Below are 10,860 nucleotides of genomic sequence, written 5' to 3' on the forward strand. Positions count from 1 at the left end.
GCTCAGCAGCAAACTCAGAAGTGGACCGGAAGTACTTCTGGTCCACTTCTGGGTCTGCTGCTGAGCATGCTGGGGAGCCCCCCATGCTTCTGTGGGATGCTGTGTCTGCCCCAGCACCACAGTGTTCAGAGCCCCTACTACCTAGAGGTATGTAGAAAAATCATTTAAAGCTGTAACTACGTCCAAATTGCTGAAATATCCGAATCTCTCCAAATCGATTTGTACGGTTCCAAATCGATTTGGAGAGACTAAAGGGTCCTCTGATTCGATTTGGATTCAGAGATTCGGCCACTGAATCGGGACAAATCTCCACCAGATCAAATCAAGGACCTAAGCTTCGCACAGCCCTAGTAGGCAGAGTTACTGAGTGTCAGTGGATGGACAGTTACACTCGTGGTCTCTATTATGTGAGCAGACCTGGCAAGCCTCCTACCTCTTCTAAAAGAAGCCATGGTGAAATTTTGGTAATTCTTATATCATGAACTTTTCTGGACCATCTAGTATGCATCTCCCACAATGCCCATCATGCCCTATAGCACAAGGGAGGAAAAAACCCTTCCTATTCATGAATGCCAAGGCCCTGTGTATTCCATCTTGCCACCCTGATGCACTAAAGGAGCCCAGTGCACACAAATCCACTGACAAACTTCTGGGGGCTCGCAAGCCAATTTGAAATGAAGCCAAAACCAGTAGTCAACAGAGTGCAGATGGTTCAAGAATAATGTATCTTTGTAAGTCATCTGGAGAGCCTTGTCATTAGCTGGGTCACCACTATCATACGTAAACACGCTACACAGGTTCATTAGGGATCTCTGATGCTGGCACTGTAGTGGAATGATCCGCAACTGCTAACTGATATGCACACTAGGACTTGTAGGGGAGTGCATATTCAGCAGCAGGAAACCAGAGTAGTTTAGCAAACTGTAGCACATACAGGGCCTTAATATAAGTCCATGCTGTTACCCTGCAGTTTGAAATTAGCATCATCTGCCTCCCAGAAAGAAGCGTCTGAATCAGTGATTCTTCAAAGTTTTAAGACTCAAGGAACCTGTAACAGGGAGCCAGAGACTCCTGTTAGGCAGAGAAAGCAGGCTTGTTAGGAGAGCTGGCCTCTGTATGAGTTAACAGGAAGTTAAGATAAGGACTAAAAGCTGTAGATTAGGCAGCCCTGGGAAAGAGGGGCAACTCATCAACTCAAAAGGGAAACACCTGGGGCCACAAATCACCAGACAAGTGATAAGGGAGCCAGATAAGGGCATGCACAGAGGTGGGAGAGCAGAGGCAGAGATGGGGCCAGTGAGCCCACACAGCCGAAAGAGGTGAAACAAGCATTGGAGCCCCATGAGTCAGTTCAGCATGGTGGACCTGAGCTAGAAGGCCCAGCTAGAGAAGACGGGTAGCGGCCAGGGGGGCTAAGGCCTTGACAAGAGCATAAAGGCCCAGGGAAACCTGACATTGGACTAAGGCTAAGTTCCCAATGAAAAGATTAACTGGTAACACCTGCAAGGCATGGGCACAGCTGTATGGGAGGTCAGAGGCCATAAATAGTCATTAAGGCTACAGGTGCCTTAACAGTCCATGCACGCGGCCCACAGAGCACCCAAGACTGCGGCTAACCAAGAGACAGAGGTATAGAAGCAGGATAAACATGCCTTGGACAATGCCAGCTCTTAGTTTCCACTTGTTTTAGACTACAGAAAATAAAAAAGTAATTCTTCAATTTCAAAGAATTCAGAAAGACCACAACAGGTCAGGATTCTTATTTCAAATGTTGGAGTTTATCCTGTGAATCATATTTGCATACCTAACAGTGCCCACATTGTGTGGCACCCCATAGCACCCTTGAAAGGATCTCAAGTCATCCCAGGACAGTGGGGCATGCTGGTTCAGAATCACTGGCCTAGGTGAATTTTGGATTTATTTGTGGCCGACTGATTGAAGCTAAAGTTGGAGACTTAGAAGCACCTACACTCAAATAGATCAACATAAACTTCAGGAGTATCCCACAGTGCACTGAAAGAAACACAAGAGCAAGGAACCATGGGATACCAAACCCCCTACTGTTGGTCAAATGCAAAACAAGTCTTGCCTGTGGGCACACTCAAATTCACAATAATTGAGCACAGCCTGCTCATTTGTGTGTTGCTGTCATAATGATATTTGACTCTGGTTTATCTCTTTGTAAAGATAGCTGTTAGAGGTCTGCAAACTGTTAATTTTGCCCTGCTCTGGAAAAGTAACAGAGCTCTCGCAGCATGCGTGCTAGCTGGGGAAATCAGCAGCAGCTCTTCCTAGCAGGTTTTCTCGTACTATAATTTTCAATAAACTGCATTATAATTTCTGGACCCTGGCTCTCTGACTTGCTGATCAAGCTACCAAATACTACAGTCTTGAGCCTAAGTCAAGACGCACTTGTTTGTTTCTCAAAGAGTAACAAAGAAGCTCTCACAGAAGCAAAAATGAATTTGAAGGCCTTTAAGGATTTTTTTCCCTAATATAACCTTGCCTCTTTTAAATATAGATATTTATTGCATAATAATTATGTATAAATTGAATGCTCACATTTTTCAGGTATGATAGCCCTGAGTAAAATCCTGTTATCTACAGGATACGCTTAGGTTTGGCATGGGCAGAAAAAGGGAAATTTTCTACAATGTGATGCTGTAATGTGCAGCGAGCCTACTTATCACTAGCGGCGAAAAGATAGTTCTTGCTACATAGATGGAAAAGAAAATGAAGCAAATTCATATAAGCACCCTTTGAAAAGTAAGTGCTTCCTGACTGTTTGCCACAATGTCTTACAAAACATTTTATTCAGCTCTAAAAATGTACCTTCTCTTCTGCATCTGCTACAAAAAAAAGCCAATTATTTTCAAGAGTGGCAGTGATATAGGGTATATGGATTTACGCAGAGGAAATCTGACTATCACAGGTAAGGACGTACAACCCCCCCACTGAAAAAGTACAGTTAAACATGCACTGAAAGATTCCTCTATGTATTGAGCTGTAGCTGGGGTCAGATGTATAAATATTTACAGATATGCTCTTAAATGTAACTTCAGAAGCCTGCAAGACTATAACTGCCCATTAAGAGAAGCGGTGGAAAAAGAAGCACCCTCTTCCCCAAGCAAGAAGGCAACTTTACATGTCCCCGCAGCTGTGGAAGTACGCAGATGGTAACGAAAAAGGCAGGAAATCAGCAGTAGTATTTTTTGAAGTCCCTCCCATTAAAGAAAACTACCAGAAAAAAGGTGCTTTCCTTTTATTTTAGCCACCTACAGGAGATCTTTAAAAATTGAGGAACTTTTGCCTCTTTTCAGCAGTGGTAGGAGCAAAAGTGTCAGCATGGTGCTTCCTTGGGCTCCACAGTGACAGAACATGGCACCCTCAGCTACAGAAATCATCCCAAGAGTCTCCTTACATTGTACCCACCTCAAAATTATTTCCCCTGACTCTCCAGTGGCTCTCCTATGTAATAATGCATGGTACCCTGCTTCTATCATATGCTATATCAAGCTGTTTCAAAAACCTAAGTTGAATATAAACAAAGAATGAAGATATTGAAAAGAAGGGGAAAAAAATCAGGTTGGCTCTGATTCATTTTATCAGAGACGTGCTTTACTTGAACCCACCGTGCTATCAGGTTCCTTCCCCATGATTAAGCCCTTTCCCTCCTGAAACCAGTGAAGAGCCCTTGGTTTTAATGTGGGAGAGCTCTTCATAGTGCAAAGCAAGTACAGTGCTCTTCTATTATACTTTGAATTTTGGCAGCATAAGGTTAATAGAAAGTTCGTACACCTATTGGAACAAAAAGATTATCTTCACTTCACACAGAAAATGGGGAATACATTTGGGCATGACATTTCAAGCCCTTTTTGGAAACCTCCTGTGGAAGGTCATGTGGTCAAAGCCTCCTGGTTAACTTTATTTTCAGTTTTCAGCATCAATTTAAAACAACATATTTTCTTCCATTTGCAGCCCACGCACTGCCTGGCCTCTCTCTCCTTTCCTTTGCTGCATAATTATGCAGCAAATGAAGTTAATCTTTAAAAAATGAGAATTCTAACCTCGTGAAGGAGTAAGTTGTTATGTCAAGTTTCTTCTAATTTAATATACCGCCATAGTTGTTTTTCCGCCCCCCAAAAAATAACCTGTGTTAAAGAGGTTAGTGAATTTTCCCAGCAGATTGGAATCAGTCAAATTTCTCAGCCACTATGCTAGAATCACTGCAGACTGCTTACACTCAATAAATCAAGTCTCTTTTTTTGTTGTTGTTCATATAATTGACTCTATTTTGCAAAACCATTTAATCATCAAGGGTCAGAGTATGATACCCTTCTACATATTGACTAATAAAACCTTACCTGTCAAACATTCACATTGATAAACTAGCCCTTAGTAAATTAAAGACAAAGGTTAAACATTTAGGAAGATTTTTCCTTGGATTTTTTGGCAAAGCCAAAATACTACTTCATGGCAGACAACATGTAGCCCTTCCATCAGACAATCCACCTTGCCACAAAGTGTCAGTTTCCAAAAAGATTTCACAATCACCATCTTGTAAAATTGAGCATACTGCCTTTCTTATGAGCCAAGCACAATAGCACACAGTTTGAAATTAGATTTCCCATTTGCCAGCATGACAACACTGCTTGGGAAGCCTAAATGCTGGAACAGATCTGGGAGGGGGGTGCATTCATACCCTCTTTTGATTCCTACCTCCATTCAAAGTTTAAAACAAACTGCCCAGGATGGCTGGAATGGCAGTATTTCTATTCATGTGGAGCTGAGGAAGGCAATTGACTTCATGGCCCATTGTTATCATCTGCCTGATTCCTGCTAATCTCTTTATTTGGTATGTGTTAAACCCCTTGATCTTCCTCTAATCAAGTTAGCCTTTTTTCTACAATTATCCTGGCTGTTATCTACTCCTGGAAATGTTCCTCTGCTGACCCCCAGAGCATGTCCAGTTAAGGTGTGCCCCTACCTTGAAATCTGTACTGAGTAGTTTTGTCCCTAGAGTATTCATGCCAGAGACAAGGAGGGGAGGGGGAGGGATAACAAGAGGATGAGCTATGCAGTGTCAAGGCAGTCAGAGGGAGAAGGATGTCAACAAAGGTGAGTTGAAGTGGTAAGTTACCAAAGTGATCCTTTCCTGAGTCAAGTATTGCAGCAGATGATGGAGGCAGTGGGAGGCGGAACAGTGATACAACCAAAGCAGAATAAAGCCAGTCATGGGTGGATCCAGAGATACTGGCAGTGCCAGCAGCTGAAGCAAATCCTTCATCAGCCCCAACTGTTTGTTTCTGTACACTGAAGGTGGAAGGCAGTGGAAGCCAGTTACAGGCATATGGTGAGAAAGAGGGGGTGGTTACATCCCTGCCCCCGACCTGCCCCGTGCTTGGGGGCTGCGAAGGGTAGAAGGAATGGGAAGGTGTGAGGGACAACTGGGGTTTGGAGCTGAAAGGGATTGTGGGGTCTAGGGGGGATGAAATAGGGTGTGAGGGTGGTTTTGAAGCAAGAGGAATTGTGGGTGACAGACACGGGATGCATGAGAGGTGGCAGTGACATATGGGTACTCAGAGAGACAGGGGAGAGGAGGATGATGAGGGGGCAAGGAAGGTGAGGCAAGATGAAGATGAGTCTATACAAGAAGCAGTGGATTTATGGAGGCAGTGAGGGGGGCATGAGGGGGAGGGGAAGGTCTGATGGGTGTGGGGCACAATGTGGTAGGACTCAGAATGAGGATATGTGGGATAACAAGGGACAGAGTGGATCCAGAGAGCATCGGAGGTGGCAAGGGCTGTGCATAAAAGACAATGATGGGCACTTTGGGACCATGGTAGAATGCCAGGAGAACTCTTGTGGAGCTGTACAGGAGGCAATTTTGTCCATGGCCAGATTGAGGGCTAACAGTTGTACGCCCAGCAACAGATGTCTGCCCCATCCTGGAGTTAGCATTCAGCCCCCCACAGCCTTGCTAGTTTTTGCTTGCATCATAAACTGAATAATACAGTCCTAGACTTCTAGCAAATTAGTAAAGCTTGCTTCTTTTTAAATGGAGAAAAATGTATACTGTATTATGTGACAATACACCATTCCACCTGCATCCCCCTTTTCAAAATCCTAGATCTACCCATGTCTACAAGTGTTAATAGCTGTACCCCATTTGTTTCCAGGCTGTAATGTGTGAAAGAGTAAAAATCCAGTTCTACTTCACTGCAGATAGCTCAACAAATTAGTGACACCAACCATCTCTAGATTTAGTGTAACAGTGTCTTACCCATAACATTTTGACTACTTTAGCCACAAATCACTACCATGAAAGTAATTCTGCACCTACACAGAAGGCTGCATGCAGATATAGAAAGCTGAGAGTCAATGAAGGGAGTTCCTGTAAATTCATGCCTATCATGAAGTCAACTTGTATAGCTGCTATTCCTGTAATAGCCTTGTGAGGAAGACAAAAGGGGTTAAGAACCAAATTGTATTACTAACCCAAAATGGTATACAGGGAGGAAACAATGGACAGCCTTTTCCGCTCCCCCTTATACCGTGCAGCACTGGCTAGTTGCACAACTACTCAGCCAGCCAAAACAGACAGGATGGCTATAAGGTTAGTATATGACCTTTCCAATGGTTTAAATCCAAACATCTTCAAAAAGCTCTGTCATTCTAAATGAGGCATTCCATGTACAACCTGTTTCTGAAAAAGTTCTCCAGCATTGGAAATGCTTTATTTAATAGCTGCAGTTAAAATAACATCTGCCTAGCTGTTCTGAATGGTGCTTCATGATTGTTTCCTTTGTTGTACATTAAGAGGTGCCATTTTTTAAAGTCCCTTTGTAAGCAGCCAATAGCACTTCCTAAGTTCACAGTCTCATCCAGAATTTTTAAACAATGCTGAGTAACTGTCTACTACTCAATTGCAGCATAGCAAATATTTGTCAACTGATAATAATAATAAGTTTCTATTTCACTTACGCAAGTGTTAAATTCATGTAGTTATTAAACTATGGAAAACAAAAAACATGTTATAGTATCAGTTAATTTACAACTTAAACTAATGTTTCTGAAAAGAAAACGGCTTACCCCTTGATTGCAGGCCGTGGCCACATGCTTCATTATGTCCCAGTATGCCCTGTCTCACAGAGTCTGGCACTAATACACAATGGCTCCATTTATGGGCCTTCCACCTGTGACAAAAAGCAACAAAGAGTTCACAAACTGTGATAATTATTTGAATTGAATAACTTTGATGAAAACACTAACATTCCTTGACAACATTCTTCATTACAAAATTCTTCACTGACAAGCTACATCACCACTTAATAAAAACTACAAAAATGCGTTAATTATTAGGGCTGTGTGAACCTTCAGTTGCTGATCTGATTTGGTGGTGATTTCACCCGACTTCGCAGCTGAATCTCTAAATCTGAATCAAATCAGGAGACCCTTTAATCTCTCCAAATTGAATCAGAACCCCCTGAATCGATTAGGAGAGATTCAATGATTCAGACATAGACACAGCTTTAAATGTTTTTTCTGCATACCTCAAGGTACCAGGTGGCTCATGAACATTGAGATGGTGGGGCAGATACAGTGCCACATGGGAGCGCGGGAGGGTCCCCAGAGCACTCAGCAGCAGACACAGAAGTTGACCAGAAGCACTTCCAGTCCACTTCTGCGTCCACTGCAGAGTGTGAGGGGGACCTCCCCCATCCCGCAGCTGGTCCCTCCTGGGTCCAGGGGGGCACCCGGGGTCCCCCCATGGCCGATAGCTGAGCTGGGGGGATATGGGGGGGTCCCCCATGTGCTCAGGGGTGGACCCAGAAGTGGACCAGAAGTACTTCCAGTCCACTTCCGGGTCCGCCGCCAAGCAAGCGCCCCCCCCACCCCCCCATGCGCTCCTGTGAGACGCTCCATTCACCCCACCATCTCATCATTCACAAGCCATGCCTGGTACCTCAAGGCATGTAGAAAACACATTTAAAATTGTGTCTATGACCGAATCGCTGATTCTCTGAATCGGCATCGAATCTTCAGATTTGGATTCGGCCAAATCGAATTGGGACAGTTATCCAAATCAAATCACTGTCCCCACAATTAAGCCAAATCTGAATCCGTAATAAATAGGGCCCGCTTTGCACACCCTTAATTATCCCTGAAACAGGCAAAACATACTAAAAAAGATTAAATCTGTAAGAAATCCACATTTGCTTCCAATCTTCCTTTTGGGGTTTCTTTTCATTGTCTTTTCTCTTTTTCAAAGCCTGTAAGAATTAAACAGCAGTTTTCTATTTTTTTATTTATTTTTTTTTTTTTTTAACAAACCCTTATTCATGCACTGACATTTTGCAGATTTACCTTCTGCGCTATGTTCTCGCATGCATTTTGGAAGAATATAAGGGATCACCTATCCATATATATGTAATTAGTAGAAATCAGTGTCTGTGACATCAGCAGTAAGTATATTGCTTTGTAACCATATTTATTTTTCACTCTTTTCAGGGACCTCTCCTGTATGATCTAGGCCTTGGAGGTATGTACACAAACATAACATATTATATATCTACCTCGTATATTTGTGAAATAGATGGATCATAGAATTTTAATGAAGAATAATGAGTAACAGTCTTCATTGTGCTATCTATCTAATCAGAAACATAAAAAATCCATATTATTCCTTGACCTGCACATAGCTAGAGAGAAGGCAGAGTAGCTGCAATAACTATACCATTATAATTAAGTTGGTGCCAAATCAGTTTAATATTTTAAGACTAGCAAATTGCCCATCAAGAATGATGGGGGGAGGGGTGGGCAGGAAGCTTGCTAACCCTAACCCCTCCCACACCTTGCACCGCTGCCACCTCCCAGAAGCTGGGGGGGAGGAGAAGTTTGCCCCACTGTCTCCTTTGTCCCCCTCTGCCAGCACCCTGCTCCATCCCCTCTATCACAGCAGTGCTCCACTGCCTCCAGGGACAGGAAGAGGGTGGAGGCCAGGTCATCAGTGCTGGCCTCACCCCCCAGCTCTATCCCCACCATTGTGGCGGTGCTCCACAGCACTACCGCCGCCTCCTGTCAGTAATGCTCTTAGAGCACTCCGATTGCTTGTTTTAGTAACATTCAGAGTGCTCCAAGAGCATTATGGACAGACAGACAGGTAGACTAAGCCCTTTATGATATTAGAATATATTCAGGATCTTCCCCCAATAATATTTCTTATGTTTTATGCCTTACTCGTTATAAAATACCATCTTTCTTTATGCTTTTTCTGGTGCAGCCATGCATTACCTCTACTGAAATGTAATATTTCAATTGCATTTTTCTTTTACAATATGTCCATAGCTTTTGCATGTTATTTTTCCCCAGACACGATTTTCAATCTATAGGGCACCTATACACATTCAGTGAGGCTACTCTGACATACTGTAATTACAGTTCATCAGAGGAGACTCGATTAATCAAGTCTGCTGGAACGTTCAATGAGCTTTAGTTAAAGCACCCTGCCACCATTCTTCAGCATGGGAATGCTGATACATAAGATGCTCTGGGCACTTTAATTAGAGCAGCTCTCAGAGCCACTCTAATTAAAGTGCCTCCACCCCACAATCCCGGAGCATGTGTATAAACACCTGTGGTGTCCTAAATTAAAAATTATTAAATACATTTACATGAATAACCTGAGAAACAGCAACCCAATTTCAGAATTTCTTAGTGGATATATCACAGCACCTGTATACTGGGCAGACAGAAATATCTTCACATTCTCTTTCTTCATACAAGGTGTCTGGGCACTCCTGTCCCCCATTGACAGCATTCTGAGTGATAATCCTATAGCGGGACTGTTTAATTCCTGTAGCATTGCCTGTAAGAGAAAAACATTTGTCTACCCAGAAAACCTGGCAACATGACTTAGTGCACTAGTACACCTCAGCTACATTTCTGCCTTAGGTTACAACTAAATACATTTAGGGATGGATTCTGCAAAGTGCTGAGCAATCTGGCACCAATCCAGGAAAGAAGAGAAGATTAGCTCTATATAGTAAAAGATACCATTACCTGCTGTACAGTTATCAACAATTCAGAAGAATACCACTTGGCCTGCTCCTGGATCAATGTTCTAAGTGATAAATCATAACATAAGGTCTATTAAAGCATATCACATCAGACAAGAAGATAGGATGGGTTTCTATTAAAAAGTATATTTGTGAGGTTTATATAGAAAAACAATATTATCTTGCCAGATTTTAATCATGGGGTCAATGATGGAGGTCACATAATGCCACTAGAAACATCCTTGTAGTTTCTAAAAATTAGAGAAAATTTCTTTCTAACACACTGTAACCAAAGATGGGGAAATGCTATATTATACCTCCTTCTAATGCAAGCTCGTACAATCTAGAAACAAAGAATTTATCAGCAGAGAGATGTTGTTAGCCATGTTACTCTGAAGTTAAGTGGAAGGCAGGGTAGATTTGCACCTTATAGACTAACCAAAGTAGATATGCATATAAATAGCACAAACTTTCATGGTTTAGTGAGTTTCAGCTCACAAAAGCTTGTGCTATATACATATATCACAGAGAAGTACGGCTGGAAGGGACCTCCATAGGTCTTCCAGTGCAATCCCCTACCTGAGGATCATCTCTATCCAAACCATCCCATTCAAATCCTACTGTCACCCCTGACCCAACAAAAGACCTAACACCCTACCCTGCCACAGGTAAAACAAGGGGACCACGGCAGCCAACATCCTGCTTTTGTAAAAGGTTGTTAACATATGCTCAAGAGATTCCAGGTAGAGGGTCAAGTCCCCTGCTACAGAGGATGGCAGCCCCCCCCCCCCCCCCCCCCCCC

The 10,860-nt window shown here is 42.9% G+C and overlaps 1 protein-coding gene across 1 annotated transcript in view; it reads right to left on the bottom strand.

Annotated features, from left to right (window-relative positions):
- THSD7B (thrombospondin type 1 domain containing 7B) overlaps positions 1–10,860 on the bottom strand; it is a 754,813-nt gene that overhangs the window by 385,260 nt on the left and 358,693 nt on the right. Inside the window, exons 10-11 of the mRNA XM_019522475.1 lie at positions 9,736–9,868; positions 7,093–7,196 (exon numbers count right to left, since the gene is read on the bottom strand). Coding sequence (XP_019378020.1) covers positions 7,093–7,196; positions 9,736–9,868 — 237 coding nt within the window. The remainder of the gene's footprint in view (positions 1–7,092; positions 7,197–9,735; positions 9,869–10,860) is intronic.

Source organism: Gavialis gangeticus, unplaced genomic scaffold (assembly GCF_001723915.1).
Source record: "Gavialis gangeticus isolate Ggan-Ray unplaced genomic scaffold, GavGan_comp1, whole genome shotgun sequence".
NCBI lineage: Eukaryota > Metazoa > Chordata > Crocodylia > Gavialidae > Gavialis > Gavialis gangeticus.